General features: G+C 43.4%; 1 protein-coding gene across 1 annotated transcript; it reads right to left on the reverse strand.

Moving 5' to 3' along the window:
* Positions 1-7,757: 7,757 nt before the first annotated feature.
* LOC114687111 (sperm motility kinase Z-like) lies at positions 7,758-15,974 on the reverse strand. The gene is made up of 3 exons (XM_028861815.2): positions 15,891-15,974; positions 14,138-15,682; positions 7,758-8,353 (listed from the first exon to the last, which is right to left on the reverse strand). The coding sequence occupies exon 2, from the start codon at positions 15,666-15,668 to the stop codon at positions 14,178-14,180; it is 1,491 nt and encodes a 496-aa protein (XP_028717648.1). The 5' UTR covers positions 15,669-15,682; positions 15,891-15,974; the 3' UTR covers positions 7,758-8,353; positions 14,138-14,177.
* Between the last annotated feature and the right edge of the window lie 1,923 nt (positions 15,975-17,897).

The following is a 17,897-nucleotide window of genomic DNA, read 5'->3' on the forward strand; positions in this document are numbered from 1 at the left end:
CCTCTCCATCCCCAGCTGTCATCTTTCCTTATCTTACACTCACCATGAAGAACATTCTTAATGTTGGCGCTGCACACCTTTAATCCCAGTACTCCAGAGGCAGAGGCAGGTGAATCTCTGGTGAGTTCAAGGACAGCCTGGTCTACAGAGCTATTTCTAGGACAGCTAAGGATACACAGAGAAACCCCACCTCAAAAAAACAAAAACAACAACAATAAACAACAACAACAACAACAACACACACACACACACACACACACAAACATTCTTCTCACATATATAATATTTTCTTACTTTTGCTCCTCATGTTATTTCTGGAGTATTTTTCTTGCCAGTTCTTTTTCTGTTCACTTTGTTCCTTTCTACTGGTCATTTAAGACTAGTTCAGACAAGAAACTGTCCCTAGATCTTGGCTTATTCCTGTGTTCCTGCTTTGAATCTCAAGTAACCATGCATTCTTCCCTGTGTCCACTGGGAAGACTTGTAGACTGTGTTATAACAGTTTCCTTGATTCTGTGTTAGACTCAGAGATCCTTGCAGAAGCTATCATTCATTCATTTTGTATCTCCAGAACCTTCTGTAGAGAGGGCTATTCAATGTGTGCTGAATCTGAGGAGCTCGTGGGTTGTCCACAGCTATCTGTGAGACTTGACCTCTTTGAGTTTCACATATTAGTCACCTATTTTTTGAAGTACACGAAGATGAAACTGAAAAGAACACTATAGCTCTAAAATGTTAGAAAGTGGTAAGAAAACAAATTCTTAGAAACCAAAACTGAGAAAGGATTTGGGACAGTAGATGGCAGCAGAATCTTGTTTTCAGCATAGCATTAGTAAGACTCAGAACTGGCCAAACATTGAGGAAAAACTGATAGTCACATAGTGTGGTTTAAAGCTGTCTTGCCCTGCATGGTGGGCATGCCAGCAATCCCAGCACTGGGGGATGAAAGCAAAGGATACCTGGGAGTTTCAGGCTAACCTAGGCTACACAGTGAACTCCAGCACAGCCTGGGTTACATGATAAGACCTTATGTCAAAAGATGGATAGATTAGATAGATGATAGATGATAGATAGATAGATAGATAGTAGATAGATAGATAGAGATAGATAGATAGATGATAGATATACATGATGATGATAGATGGATGATAAATAGGTAAACAGATAATAGGTAGATAGATGATATTTGATACTATATGGACACAGATACATACACAAAAATGCCTTTATTCTTTAGCTACTACTAATGTATTTGTATTAGTTGTAAGATGAAGCGCTACTTCTAGTGAATGAAACCCAACATACTCATCTCAGTTGTTGACAATGGGAACTGGGTGGGACATCATGAGAGTTCTTTGTACTATCTGCAGAACTTTTTTTTTTTTTTTTTCAATCTGAAACTGTCTTCCTGATACTTTCCTTTCCGAATGCTGGTTTGTTATTTGGAAAACCACTCTTGTCATAGAAAGAATGGGTACAAAAACTCACTCTCAGTCATCCTCATTAAACTTACCTATGGATATCTTTCAGATTGAATTTTTAGATTGACACAGGTGAAACGTTTTGTTTAAACATGAAGCTAAGCATAATGGAACATTCAATTGTTCTGTTTTGATTATCTCTATGTTCTCTATTCATGTTGGAAACTGGAAGAGACAAAATATTATAGATGGCAAATCAATCACTCCCAGGTAGTTATTTTAAAAACAAGTCAGAAAAAATCACTGCCCCTTTATTCAATATTTTCTCTTTAGGGGATGTTCTCTGTGGGCACTGCATCACAGCCAGACACACTATAGACCACAGCCCTGTATAGAGACACATAACTGTGGAATCACTAAAACAGTGAAGGATCACTAAATGTGCATTGACCTAAAATTAACTTATTGTCAACTGTGTAACGAGTCTGGGCTATTGTGGCAGCACTCAGCAGTGTTGATGGGTAACTGAGCTGCAGCCTTGGTTCAGAACACACGACATGTACACTGCACGCTGTCACTCCACACAGTGTCAGCTAAAGCTTCGCAAAACACCTGGTGACAGATTGGGGACCACTGCCCATTATCAGATGATGTGTTTTCACGGCTAACGTTTTTTGTTCTCATAGAAACATAATACCTTAATTGTAGAAACAAAGATCCGAGTATTTTTTGTGTTTGTGTAGTTCCTCATGAGAGCTCTTTGGATTGTACTGTGTCAGGATACTCACCTTTAAAATTTCTGACGAGGGTTTCATAAAAGTGAGTTAAAGTAAGTCTAGCCTTGGATTAGGACAGAATTTCCAATAATTTACGAAATGGCTCTAAACATGATTCTACTACCATTTTGCACTATGTATTTATGCAAAGTGGTGATTTCACCTTTGAGGGTTTTAAAATTAAATTGTCCATCAATTCTGAAAAGGTTGAAGAGGCCCTACATCTTCCAACATCAAATATTTAGCTCAGATTAAATTCTTCATGTAAAAATAAGCAAGTGTATCCATCTTATCAATATAAATATTTGCTTGTCTTCAACAAATGGATAAATTTTATATATAGCAAAGAATTGTTTTAAAAATAACTTCATTATAATTTATCATTAGTAAATATCTGATCTGTGTACCTATTTTGCATATCTATGTATACCCTGGGTCATATAAAAATTTCTTGAGCAAAAAGGATGTTAAATGGAAAAACTTTAGAGAGCCCTGCTCAAAACAGTCTTTTGGCTTCTAGCAAGCTCCATTCTTCTATTTTCTTCCTACTTTTTTGCAAGCCTCTTCCCTGGCATCACAGTTCTGAAACCTAGTGGGGTTCACTGGGGCCTGGTCCCACCCTTCTGTCCTCTGTCCACAACCTCTTTGATTGTCTCAACTGTTTTCAATCCTCTGATACTGGAAAATTACAAGTTTGTAACCTGTCCAGACATCCTTTCTAAGCTTCATCGAATGAAACGAATCACATGTGTTTCAAGTCTGAAACAGCCCACACTTGACCTTTTTGCAAAATCAATTCTTTCATCCTCTTCTCTGCCTTCTACACACATCTATATGGTCCCAACATCTAGCAACATGTGAAGGATTATTTTCAATGTACTCATCCTACATCCAATCCTCAGGAACTTAGCTGCCACCTGCAAAACCAGCTTCAAATCCATGCAGCTCTCCCAAGTTCATTATCTCTATTTTAATGCAAGCCATGATTCTTTTCTAACTAGGTGAGTTTCTTAATTGATTTTCCAACTTCTACTCCTAATCTCTCAGAGCAGCCAGAGAAATTAAAGGCACACATCACCTTTCCATTGATGTGGAATATTTGTTTACCTATGCAAAGATGTGTTGCATTTGTTTAACTATGTAAAGATGTGTTGCATTTGTTTAACTATGTAAAGATGTGTTGCATTTGTTGGTATTGCAGAATATTTGTTTAACTATGTAAAGATGTGTTGCATTTGTTTTATTATGTAAGGATGTGTTTCTCTTTTACCTTGCCTGCCTACGGCACCTGATTGGTCTAATGAAAAGCTGAACTGCCATTAGTGAGGGAGGAGGTATAGGTGGGACTTCTGGGCAGGGAGAGTAAATAGGAGGAGAAATTTAGGCTCAGGGAGAAAGGGAAGAAAGAAAAGGAGTCCAGAGGGAGACTCCAGGAGCCAGCCAGATGGACACCGAGGAAGCAGGAAAGTAGGACATACAGAATGAAAGACAGGTAAAATTCCCCAAGGCAAAACATCGATAAATGTAAACAGGTCCTATTAAGTTAAAAGACCTAGTGGGACAAGCCTAAGCTAAGGCTGAACATTCATAATTAATAATGTCTCCGTGTCTTTATTTGGGAGCTGGTTGGCAGCCCAAAGAAAATTTCAACTACATTCCACTCACAATCCTTTGACACAGAGGCTTCTGCACTAAAACTGAAACAGTTTGGTGTGGTTTTCAGGGCCTGGCTGACCCTGTCCATCCCTGTAAGAAAAACCTGTGTGGTGTTTGTCTCTTATACAAATTCTGAAATTGTTCTACTACCAAATATCATAAAAGAGTATCAATCACTTCTTCACCTACTCAGAGATAAAAACAATTAACATTTTGATAAATCTTTGTGCTCCTGCTTGTATTTTGCATGACTGCATGCAACTACACATGCATAAACACATATACACATATTATTTTTCTATATTTTTAAAGCTAAGATCAAGCCCCGTAACTATGTTTCCTGCTTTTGTTTGCTAGGTGTGCCTATTTTTAAATTCACTGAAACACTCTGAAAAGTAACCTCAGTTTTCACATGCAGCCAATAGGACTTTGTTCCTGACTTATCTGCTATGATTGTTTTCTTGTTGGGGTCTTTATGTTAGTGTGTAACACCGTGTACAACATTCGCTTCCCCAAGAAAAAAATGGAACTTTCATGCATATCAGCCCTGTGCCAAAGAGTAGTCTGGAAACACAAAGACTGGAATAAGACCCACGAGTAACCCACTGGTACTTAGAGAGTTGGAGCGATATGGTTATCAAGTTATATTGATGACAGTTTTTTGTGTTGTCCCACTGTAGAGCTATGCCTAGTGTAAGGGGTAGGAGACACACATTCCTCATGGCCCTGGGGACAAGTAGTATTTGTTTAAAATTATCTTCGGGGCTGGGGAGATAGTGAAGTGATGATATGCTTGTCTTGCAAACATAAGGACCCGGTTTTGATCCCTAGAACCTATTTAAACAAACAAACAAACAAACAAAAACAGACTCTCTGTGATGATGTACTTGTAATCCCAGTGCTCTGGAGAGAGGTCCTGACTCCCTCTGGCCTACAGGCTAGCATACTTGGTGATTTCCAAGTGAGTGTCAGGCCAGTGTGAAACCTTGTCTCCAAAATTTAAAAAAAAAAAAAAAAAAAGAGAAGATTGGATGGTGCTTTAACAGTGACACCAAAGTGGTCTTCTGGCTTCAGTGCATAATATACATATTCATATTCATATTCATATTCATATTCATATTCATACACATACACATACATATACATATACACACATATACATACACATATACACATACACATATTCATATACATACATATTCATATACATATTAGTATACATATATTCATATACATACACATATACATATACATACACATGCTCTTGCACATGCATGGGCCAGGGCTATCACAGAAATTGGATATGTCACAGAGATCTTTGAACACAAGTTATACCACCAAGTGCCCCAAATGTGTCCCATGATGGACATCTAATTTGGGGATCTAATGTCTACCTGGCTGACTTTGCTATCCCTCAGCTCTCCTTTGGGGAATGGAATGTTTACCCTGGGCCACTGTACCTTGGACATCAGTAACTTATATTTTATAGATGGTCATGGGAAGAGTTCACACTGAGTCTCAGAGGAGTCAATGGAGAAGGACTTTCAGGCAATCTGAGACTGCAAAGACTGTGAAGTCCTTGAAGAGGCCCAAGCATGTTGTGCGTTATGAGACACACAGGAGCCTGTGGGAGCCAGAGCAGGGAGGGGGTTTAGATCTTCAGTGACCTCACCCTCATGTTTTGAAGACCTGGTCCCTAGTGCAGTCTTGTGCAGAGGAAGGGGCCTACAGAGGTGACTGGGTCCTGGAGACTCCCATCTAGTGACTGGATGAATCCATTTATGGATTTGTGGCTTGAGAATTCTCCAGAAAGCAGCATTTTGCACAAGAGCCGGCTACTCTTGGCTTACTGGCTGCCGTGAGGGGGACGGCCTTGCCCCAACAATTGTTCCCAGCATTCCACAGGAAGCAGCCACATGTGGTCTGAAGCCCCAAATAGCTCAATAGATCACACTCTGTTCTAAGTGGACAGACTCAGGCATGTGTCTCAGGGATGCAAACTGACTAGTTTTTTTATTCCCACCCTGTCCCCTCTGTGTACAGGAGGAACTTCTCTGGGACATGGGTCCCGTGAAGACATCAGTCTCTTCAGTTGCCCATGGTCATGAAGAGCCTGAGCAAGGTGAAGTAGAGCTGAGGTTTCCACACTGAACTTGATCAGTGGGTCTCCCTATGGCAGTAACCCAGGCAGAGTGAGCAGTCCACTCTGATTGGCAGAAGAATAAAGCCAATGGGCAGGGTTAATGTCACGTTTGTTAGGTAGATTCCTGTGACACCATGCACTGGTGTTAGGGGATACATCCTGTCCCATGGGACATCTATACTCCTCTCTTGTCACCTCCTCCTCTCACTCACATCTGACACACTGACTGGGAACTCTTAGGTACCAGGGTGGCTGAAGGAGCCATACCGATGTCAAGCCTCATAGGGACTGTCTTGGCACACCCAAGATCTAAAAACAAAAATACAGCATGATATCACAGGAACCACGACCACCTTGCATGATGCAGGTAAGGAATCCAGCAACATAGACATCCATCCAATGTCACAGACCAGGTAGTATGACATGCTTATGCCATGCTCAGGCAGATTCTTTTCAATTCTTTAAATTACTTTGTATTTTCTGAGATTGAAATAGAATTACATCATTTCCCCCTTCCCTTTCCTCCCTGCATACCCTACCACACACTACTTTCTTGCTCTCTTTCAAATACGTGTCCTCTCTTCCTTGGTCGTTACAGAGATATTGAGCTAGAACTATGTTCCTGTCACTTCTGATGCCCAACACAGCATTGTCCACAGAACATCATCAGTCTCCCACGTGTGTCTCTGCAGAAGTGGGGATACCTGGCAGCATCCAGAGTTCCCATCGGCCACTCTTGAAATTGCTAACAGTGTCCATCGTGTGTGAAGTACATGAAGGGTTTGCATTCCCTCCCTCTGAGCATCTTAGATCCCAGTCCCTCCAGAGACTGTTATGACTTGGCACTGTTAGTGGAACTTTAATAACTCTTCAAAGTCCCTTGTCCTCAGGCTATTGGCTAATTCTCAGCATAACTGCCCACCACTAAAATAGCAGCTACACACCTTGATACTGTACAAGGGAGATGCAAAAAAGATCCCATGGGGATTTATGAACATCAATTTTATTCAGATTCTGTGAAGAACTCAGGAGACACTCTGCTCCACTGTGTTTCCCTCTTATCTCCTGGCACTGTGAAGCCCACAGGAGGCCTGGATGAGGAGTTCCAGGGACAGCAGTTAGGTGCCACCCAGGCAAGTACAACAGCTTCTATCTCCAGAAGCTTCGGGCAGACTTCTAATATCTAACCACAGAAGAGATACTTGGAAAGGCCAATGTCATCGACTGGAGTCCCAGAGGATGGAATCCTCTCTGACTGGCATCTGCTCTAACAGCCATTCTCGCTGACTCGGGTCTCTATCGACAGGAGGACCTGCTGAACCGGGTCCTTGATGGCTTGTGGTGCCCTCTAGATGGACTCAAAGATAACTGGAGTTCCCACTAACTGGTATTCTCACTGAGTGTAGGAACCACTCACTGGACCCCACAAACTGGAAATCCTGCTGACTAGGACTCAAGCTCACTGGAGTCACAGGAGTCCCTGCTGAATGGAATTGCATCCCTATTGGCTGGAGTTCCCACTGACTGGCATCCCTATTGGCTGGAGTTCCCACTGACTGGCCTCCCCATTGGCTGGAGTTCCCACTGACTGGCATCCCTATTGGCTGGAGCTCCCACTGACTGGCATCTTTGCTGATGAGAGTCCCTGCTAACTGAGGTGCCACTGGCTGGACTCCCTGCTGGCTGTGACACAGTCAGTCCTACTCATCTCAGCTGGCTGCCTTACCTCAAAGATTGGCATGGACAGACAGTGAAGGGAGACAAAAAGAGGGAGAGTTTTATTTCCAACATAGGAGGAACCATTCAGACACAAACACACACAAACACAAAAGAAATACAACCCAGAAAGTAGGAACTCTAATACTCTCAGTGGCAGCAGGATGCCATTCAAGAGAGACTGGGAGAGTTACAGCTGTCATCGTTCAGAGGCCCCCCAAAAGCAGTGAAGAGCAGTCCTCTGTGGAGAGCAGTTCCCAGAAGCAGCAGGTCCCAGCGGGCAGAACTGAAGGTAACCCCCTCCACAGGAGCTAGCCCCTCGGTTGTAGCTGCAGGTTGAGTTTTAGTGGAAGGAGCAGGAAGGAGCTCCCAGCCCGAGCTGGAGCATCAAGTCTGGGGTGGTCCATTTCTGGAAAGTCTTGAGGGCAGCACCAGCCTCCCTCTTCTTTCTTTTCTGACAAGCAGGGCAGTGTGTCCGACTGTGAACTCCCCAGTCTTCCTCTGATGTCAGGTCACCCGGGTACTAGGACACCAGGCAGAAACAGGAGCCAATGAGAGGCAGGCTGGGAAAAGATAGACTTCCATGCTGCTTGGCTGGGCTTCTGCCTGTGCTGAGATGGAGAGGCCAGTCAGAAGAAAGCCTGTCAAATCCAGAGAAGAGCAAGTCAAAGGCTGCTAGAACTGGGTGGTGGGGTGGTTTCCAGCAGAGCTGCTGTCTGTCCCCTCTGTCCCTTCTATGTGGAAGAGGAAGCTGGGCAGGAGGGATGGGGGACGGTGTCCCCAGATTACAGCTGAGGATTTGCCTGTATCCGGGTCTGGCAGCCAGGAGGATTGTTCCTTTTGTTCTAGTTGATGCTGTTTATTTCCAGTTGTTTATTTTGCATCAATGGCCCTTCTCTCATCAACTGGAATTCACCGAGAGACTCCCAGATGGCAGGAGTACTCCCATGTAGAAATCTCCACTATGTGTTACCTCCCTCCTAAACAAAGGAACATTCGAGACCAGGAATGATGAGCGCACAGCAGGCAGGATTTCCCACACCCCTTCTCTTGCAGCTGTGTGTGTCCACATAAGGAGCACAACACAATGACTACAGAATCGTGGAGCTCAGTGTCCTGTGTCTGGCCACTTTAAATGCAAAGAGGCCCAAGATGGGGACTTTTAATGACTGTGATCACCCTGCAATGCACTGCTCTCCAAGCTGGTTCCTCCTGTCTGAAAGTTAGTTCTTTGTCACATCTCTCTTTCTCCCACTATGAAATCCATCACTATCATACCCAGGGCCTCAGTCTCAGCCCCACCTTCCTCCATTCTCCATTCTGTGATAAACATCATTCTACGCTTTAATTCTAGTTCAACTTTTTGGATCTTCACAAGAAAGATGGTTTTGTACATCCTGCATAATGGTCTACAATCACTGTGCTTTGGGTTTGGAATGAAGATTTCAAATCTAAGTCAAGGCTTGAAATGACATTATAGAAGAGTAGATAGAAAAGATTGGAGGTTGACAAACATCAACCAGAGATGATTGGGGTATCCCAATTGAGAGAATAATCAAACTGTGACAGGATCTAATTAGGATCAAATCAGGGGGCACGCAAGCATCAGGTTAACGTCATAAGGGGACAACCTTTGAGGCTGCCACCTTGGGTTCCAATTCAGCTTTCACTTGAATGAGCTTCCCTGGTGAAAATCCTAGCTTCAACTTCCCACTGCAGGCGTGTTTACATCATGGGGCAAATGACAGTCAAATCTGTCGGCCATGGCAATGGACCTGCTAGCTGTTCTCAGAAACAGTATTTTTACTCTTGGGCTGTTGTGCTCTTATTTTTCCCTTTGTCTGGGAGGGACCAGCCCATGCTCAAACAGGGCTTTTTTTAAAGACACTTTGAAACAAATATGCTTCATTCTGAAGTTTAAGGGACTATACTTCAGGCTGTGCTACTTAGGGTTTTGATAACTTGACACAAGCTAGAAAGAGGGAGAGTCTGCTGAGGAAACTCCTCCATCAGAGAGCCTATAGGCAAGTCTGTGGGGCATTTTGTTGATTAATGATGGATTTAGAGGGCACAGCCACTGTGGACAGGTTGTCCTGGGGGTATAAGGCAAGAAGCAGAACATGATCATGGGGATCAAGCCAGGAGAACACATTCTTCCATGGTCTCTGCTTCAATTCCTGCCCATAGGTTCCTTCTCTGAGTTCCAATCTTGGGTTCCTGCAATGGTGGACTGCGATTGGGACATGAAAGCCAAATAAACCCTGTGCCCCGACAATATTACCTTTGGTCAGTGTTTCATAACAGCAACAGAAAGCAAACTAAGACAGAAAATTGCACCATGATTGTGGGGTTTTTCTGTGATAGAGCTGACCATGCTGGCATGGGGAAGATTGTAGAAGTGTTTGGAAACCTGCACTGAGCCTCTGTTCTCAAAGCTTAATGGGCTGTCTTGTGGGGGATGGCAGAGAAGGATGAGAGAAATGCATAGAATGGAGGCCTGGATGGTGATGTTTGAGAGAGAAGCAGATGCTATCAGAGCCATTTAGTCTACATTTTGAACTAAGAACCTATGGTTTCTCATCAGCAGAGGCTGAAGAATCATCTTTGATTAACAAGAGATCAGAACCATTAAGGAGAAACCTTGCTGAGTTGGGACAATTGATACAACCTAGCTTTGGCTGAGACATCAGCGATGACTAAGAAGACACAGGCATCATGGAGCCAAGATCTCCTGGAAAGCATTTCCTCAGGGTCATCACACAGAAGCTGTGGTCCAGGGCTGGCAAGGGCTGCATCTCATGCTGGCAGCCAGAGCGGATCATGTGTCAGAATTTCCCATGTGGTCCTGGTGTTGGGTGCATGAAAGCTGAGGGGTCAAAGGGCTGTGGGGAACAGCTGAAGCTGGGCACTGCGAGAGGCCAGGAGATGCCGTTGTTGAAGATGTAGCCTCCTTGCAGTGCAGACCCCAGCATGGTGGAGCAGCCAGGACGGTGGGATGACCACCAGGAACAGTGACAGGTGTGGCTTGAGTCGGGCTGACCTGACAAGACAAGACGTGTGTGCTGTAGACACCACATCACAGGAACACAGAGGATGAGTGGAGCCCAGAGGAGCCTGAATCCTGGGCTTGGGATACTGAACCACAGCATCTGATTTACACTGGACATTGGTTTTGATTTCATTGTGACTGAGTCCTGGTTCTTCCCTCTTGGAGTAAGAAAGAATTTTAGTTGTTTTTGATGTTAGAGGAGCCCACATCACACAGTATCTAGATGTCTTTCTGTACTCTGTGAATATATGTTGTTCCCATTGGTAAATAAATAAGCTGCTTTGGCCTATGGCAAGGCAGCTTAGAGGCAGGTGGGAAACCATGGAGAGAGACAGGAAAGGGAAAGGAGGAGTCTGGAGAGATGCCAGCCTGCAGCCCAAGGAACAAAATGCCAGTAGACTGGTAAGCCACAGAACATGTGGCAAAACACAGATTAATAGAAATGGGTTAATTTAATATATAAGGGCTAGCTAGCAAGAGACCTGCCATAGACCATAGAGTTTGTAAATAATATTAAGCCTCTGAGTGATTATTTTATAAGTGGCTGCAGGACCACAGAGAGGGGGTGGTGGGTAGCCAGGACCAGAGAAACCTTCTGGCTATATTTGGCACTCACTGTTTGGCATTAAGCCTTATAGACCTAAGAAAGCTTAAAGATTCTGAACACACAGAAATGGAGTAACATTGGGCTTCCTAGTCTCACAGATTCATGCCAGCAGCAGCACAGACTCATCTCCTGACAGCTGCCTGAAAGGTGGAGCTGGCCGCCAGCCACCATGAGCTAAGTGGCATGGTGGATTCCCATCGCAGTACACAGTGGCATCTCCAAGCACCATGCAGCGTGGTGTGTGGTGGATATAGCTTTTGCTAGTACAGACCAAAAAAAAAAAAAAATGGTTTCTGGGCTGCATGCTGCTTTGATGGAGGCATAGACCCACTGCTTCCGAGAGTTGTTAATGCCCATGGCTCCCGGAGCTGGCAGTAAACATACCACCACCATACTGGGAAGCTGAGGAGGGCAAAGTCAGAAGCCAGTGCTACAGCTTTTCATTCTAGCCACACAGCTTAACAGTTTAACATCTCTCCTGGTTAGAGAAGGATTATACATTTATAACAAGACAGATTCAGATGGAATAAAACTCTAAACGGTTAACATTTTATGCAGAAATGTATGTAGGCTTTGAAGAGAGAGGAAAAGGAGTATATGCAATTATATAAAGAAATAAAAGTTTTATAAAATAAAGTCTTTAAAGAGACAATAAGAATAATATAAAAGTTAAGCCATGTAAAGATGGAAATCACACAGAGAGTCTGGATTATATTATCTTTGGGATTTCTAACTGCAGAAAGACATTTGATTGTAAAGGTTGTTGAGTTAAACCAATATATATATATATATATATATATATATATATATATAATATATATATATATATATATATTAAAGGTATCTTGACTTCAAAATTTATGTACAAGCATACATTGCTTTGGAAAAGAGGTTCTGCTTTTCTTTCCACAGAAGATGAGAAGCTGTGGGTTTCTTCCAGGTTAATATGGTTTGACCCTCTGAGAGGTCTCCAGATGATCCAACATCCAGAACAGTTTCAAGGCAACTGGCTCAGAGAATACAGCCTCACAGACTACTCCAGTCAGGACTTGACCATAATCCTAAAATTATCTTTGTGTCCCCGTAAGACTAACTGTGCTCCCAACCAGCAGGAAGTAGTATGAGAAGCTATGCCCAAATTCCCAAAATATTGTTTATAAATGTTTATTTTTATTTTATTTTTTTTCTTTATTTTATTTAAAGGAGGTTGACTAAAAATGCAATCTCTTTCTAAAGAAGAAAAGGGGATATAGATATGATAGGATAGCAGTGTAGATTATTGAATCTACTATTAAAGAGCAACAACTTGCTTAAAATGTTTTACATTGCTATGGATTTTGGTTTACTGATACAAATTTAAAATTAATTTTGTTATACTATATATATTTCTATTCTTATTTTAGGAATTATGTTTATGCAATTCATTTAAAATTGTAAAATATAATTAAGAAATACAGATGAATAATTAGTCATCTATGATAATCAAATTTATAGTCATGTTAGTTAAGTTTTCTGGGTATACATAGATACATTTCAATTAGGTATGTAATCTTCAAACACTTCAAAGACTTAGAGAATGTGACATTTAAACTGTTTTAAAAAACTTAGACTTTCTGGACAGTGAGACAAGTCTGCTCCTGGCAGCATCAGTTTACTTCAAAGAAGATGATGGCCATTGAAGAAACCCCATGTGGAGTTTGCTTTCCTTATGGCAAAAGCTAGACATTTGGGCAAGAAACTATCCTTGCCTATGGTGCTTGACAAAAGATTGTATCACCTGGACATGGAGGACCCATGGGAAAATGACTGCTGATTTCTGCCAAAACAAGGCAAGATGGTCTTTCAGGTTCCTGCATTGCAGAGGAGACTACCAGACATTCTGCAGGATACAGAGAGGAGCAACTGAAAAAGCTCTAGATCTATAGGCTGAAGACGGATGCCCCAATATTGCAGAGGAACTTTGGGTGACTGTCCAGGGAGCCAGTGGTCTCTGTCATTCTAGTTTTTTTAGAAGTTGTTTACAATGCACTTCCTGTTTACTTAGGTAATATTATACCATTCTGGGGTCTTTGATGTAGTTGAAGACTAGATAGTTATAATTTTCCTTAGTTATGATAAAAGATAAATTAGATATAAAACTTTAGACTCACAAATATAGGCTAGATAGAATATTTTCTTTAATTTTGCCAAACACAAATAGACTAGATATTATAACTGTAATTCTTGCTTAATGAATGTTTGTTATATATAATTTTACTATATTAAAGCTAAAACCTTCCTTTTTGATTAGATAGAAAAGGGGAAATGCTGGGGTATGGCTTTCTGTACTCTGTGAATATATATTGTTCCCATTGGTTAATAAATAAGCTGCTTTGGTCTATGGCAAGGCAGCTTAGATGCAGGTGAGAAATCCAAGGAGAGAGACAGGAAAAAGAAAGGTAGTCTTGAGCGACACCAGCCTGCTGTCCAAGGAACAATATGCCAGCAGACCAGTAAGCCACAGAACACATGGCAAAACATAGATTAATAGAAATGGGTTAATTTAAGAGATAAGAGCTAGCTAGGAAGAGGCCTGCCATAAGTCATAAAGTTTGTAAGCAATATTAAGCTTCCGGGTGATTATGAGTGGCTGTGGGACTGCGGGGCTGGCCAGGACCAGAGAAAACATCTGGATACATAGAACCTCCCAACCATTGCACACCAAGAAACTAAAAATGGTTGTCTCTACATAAGGCCATGAGCAAAAGCATAGATTAAAGCAAAACATACCTGGACCATGCCTCACACTTCTTGTCATCTCAGTGTCCCCTCACTTTGGGGGGTACACTTTCCTTGGACACCTTTTGTGGGATGACATACAGCAGCATAGTCTGAGGATGCATGCCAGAATCCTCTTCTTCCATCCTGCCCAGCCTCTGAGCTGCAGGGAGCTTGAGATTGAAGTTCTGCTCTGTTCCAGGCCACTTGAGGCCTTTCCTGACCGGGAGCTACTGGAGAAGCTGGTGTCTTCCACATCAATCACATTGTCTCTTGGTAAGTAAATACACGGCGCAGTCATAGAGCGCTTGTGACCTCTGCCCAGATTGGGTGTCTTCTCGGGCAGGTCAGGGTCATCCATCTCCTTCCTTTGACTCTGATCAGGGTTTTCTGTGGGTGAGACTAATATCCGAAGAGAAGGTTCACTGGCCCTTCTCCTGAGGGGCAGGGAAAACATGTCAGGGTCTTCAACAGAAGGAAAAGGTGTTACTCCTGGGTTCATTACCTTTGTGTGGACATTACTGTCACAGTCCTGGCATGCCTGACATCTCAGTAAGTGGTATACAGCCATGGTTTCATTGAACTTCCTGTGTTTTAAAGATTGTCTTATATCCTGGGTGTCAAACCCAATGTTTTGCATGGCTGCCATAATCTCAAGGTCTGGGCAGCTGGTGTCTCCATTGCAATGAATTGTAAATGTCTTTTCCCCTTTCTGAAGCCATGGGTGGCCCATGAGGTCCCGCACAGTTGGCCTCTGCCTCGAATTCACAGTTAGTAATAGGCTGATCATGCTCCTTAAGTCTTTGGAAAGCTGATAGGGGATGTCATACCTCCCGTACAGAACTTGTTCCCTGAGTTCTGACAAGGTGGCCCCTGCAAATGGGACAATCCCTGTCACCATATAATATAAGAGGACCCCCAAGGTCCAGACATCTACTTTGGGGCCATCATAAGGGAAGCCCAGGAAGACTTCGGGAGGAATGAACTCGAAGGTGCCACATGGCTTTTCCAGCTTTTGCCCAGGCCTGAATCTGACACCTAGGCCAAAGTCAATAATTTTCACCTTCCCGTGCTCATCCACTATGACATTGTCAGGCTTTAGGTCTCTATGAGCAACACCTTTGTCATGGCAGTAGCCTATGGCACTAAACAGCTGAACTAATATGCTTCTCGCCTCATCTTCCTTCAGGCATCCAGACTTCTGGATGCGATTGAATAGCTGTTCACCCTCAGCCACTTCCATAATTAAGTAAATGTTCCACTCTGTTTCTATCACCTGCAGGAGGGAAACAATGTTAGGATGTCTGAGCATCCTCATGATGTCGACCTCAGACGCTGGCGGCTCACTCCGCTTCTCCTGCTTCATCAGAGCCTTCACCGCGACTGTGGCGCCCGTGAGACGGTGCAGGGCCAGCATGACCTTCGCACTGCCACCCTGGCCTAAGGCCTTCAGGATGGTGTACTGCCTGGTGAACACCTCTTCCCCAAAGATGCTGGGCATGGTGCTGGGCTCTGAGGACTCCTCCTCTGTATCACTGGACATGGTTGGTAGTGATGCTGCGTCCAAGAGAAGGGGAGGGGAGGGAGACAGGAGATATAAGGGAGTGTACAGAGACATGTGCAATGGAAGTCCCAACATCCTGGGCGAGAAAATCAAAACAAAGGACAGAGTGTAAACCCCACCCACAAGTAGCTTTCCACTCTGGCACCAATGACACACACAGACAAAACCCCAACTCGACACCCAAACCAAGACCTAACTCACCATCCACTAAAGTGGAAGGATCCCAGCTCAGGAATCTTCTGGATGCTACTCGAAAAACTTCACCAGGAACTGGGGGATAGGGAAAGAAGTGCATGGAACAAGAATGAGTCAGTAAATAAATACTCAAAAGAAAACAAAATTTTAAAACCAATAGCCAAAACCAGACCAGCTACGCACAACACCAACCAAAGAAACCCAAGGAACGCCAGGAGGCCTGAAGAAAGCAAAACAGAAACAGAAGCACCCAAAAGTCCATGAAGTAAATGGAGGCAGACAGGCAAAAAAAAAAAAAAAAAGCACACCAAACAAGAATCAGAGAATCAAAACCAACCACAAGCCAAATAGGTATAAACTCCAAAGACCAAGAACACTACTAATGATCAGTACTATTTTTAAAGTTTTAAATATTTAAAAAATTTAAAAAGTAAAAGATTAAAGGATGTTAAAATTAAAAAAGAAAATAAAAAATTAAAAACGTATAACAAAAATTCATGTCAGAAAACAAGCAAAAAAAAAAAAAAAAAAAGCCCCAAGCACAACCATTAAACACCCAAGAAAAATAAGAATGTAAGCAGAAAAATAAATAGAACTAAACACAGAAAACCAAGTGTCCAGGAGCTCGAGAGGGGCCTCATTCAGTAAAGAATTTCCCTTGCAAGCTTGAGGTCCTGAGTTAGACGTAAAGGATCACTCCCCACCACAACAATGGGAACAAAGAATCACCACACAAAACAGGCCTGGTGTCACCAGCTTTCACCTCGGCACACAGGTGACAGAGGCAGATCCCAGAGGCTCCTGGGCCAACCAGCCTAGCTGAAGTGGAGAAACACAGGCCGGGGAATGACTGCTTTGGAAGTTAAGGCTGACCCTACCTTTAGGGAGTCACTGACGGTGGAGCTCTGGCCTTCCCCAGTAGCTGTACAAGGCCGACAGATGAACTCACACACACTCACACATACACAAGCATGTATCTACACACAGCACACAGTCACACACACCTACACACAGTCACACAGACACACACACTGCACACAAACCACACAACCTCACTAGAGATCAGTAAATCACACAGGCTAAAACTCCACCCCGCCTCCTAGACCCACAGAAACCAGGCCAGGCCACACCATTGTATCCGCTGGGTGGACTCTCACAATGGCTCCTCGTGAGGTCACAGTAAGTAGGACATGTGTAGGTCATGGCTGTGCAAATCTCACAGAAACTGAAAGGACTTAAAAGCTTCTGGCTCTGGTGGGCTCTGCAGAGGATCATTAGGCTTTCAGAGATTGAAGCTGGGCACCATGGCTGGAGGACCCCCACCCCCACACTGCTATCAGAACTGCTAAATACCCCACCGCCCCCACACTCAAGGGCCACATGCAGATTCCCAACAGTGTAGAGGAGCCAGGCATGGGATGGTGTCCTGGTGCCATTCCTGTTGTGGTGATAAAATACCCTGACAAAAAAGTGACATGGCAGAGAAGGTAGTTCATTTTGGTGTACAGTTCCTGGTTATAGTCCATCGTTGTGGGGAAATCAAGGCAGGAACCTCAAAGGATTAGTCCCATTTCATCTACAGTCAAGAGCAGAGAGAAATAAAAGCTTACATGCTAGCTGGATTTCTTCTGCTGAGTTCGATGTCTACTCTCTCAGTCACTGATTGTGTGTGTGTGTGTGTGTGTGTGTGTGTGTGTGTGTGTGTGTGTGTGTGAAGTATGGGGCTGTCCAGCAAATCTGATATGTAGCAGTCAGTCTAGGGAGAGCAGCAAGACTGGATGTCTCACAGTAAGGGAAATGTCGTGTATCGCTTGGGCTGATGCTTAGCCCTGCATGGTGTGTATTTGTGGGGGGTGGGGCCCTCATGGTCTCTTCTATCCAGCACTGTATATGAAGGACACAGCATTTGATACCCAGTAGTACTTGTGGGCAGGGACCCAGGATTACTATCTGTTTGAACCTGACCCTAGAAATTTTTCTGGGCAAGTAGGAATGATCATCATGGTGTGTAAA

The sequence above is a fragment of the Peromyscus leucopus genome, chromosome 8a (genome assembly GCF_004664715.2).
Source record: "Peromyscus leucopus breed LL Stock chromosome 8a, UCI_PerLeu_2.1, whole genome shotgun sequence".
NCBI classification, from domain to species: Eukaryota; Metazoa; Chordata; class Mammalia; order Rodentia; family Cricetidae; genus Peromyscus; species Peromyscus leucopus.

Bases quoted from the DNA above. Each gene is read 5' to 3' on its own strand.
- LOC114687111 (XM_028861815.2), bottom strand. From the start codon at position 15,668: ATGTCCAGTGATACAGAGGAGGAGTCCTCAGAGCCCAGCACCATGCCC.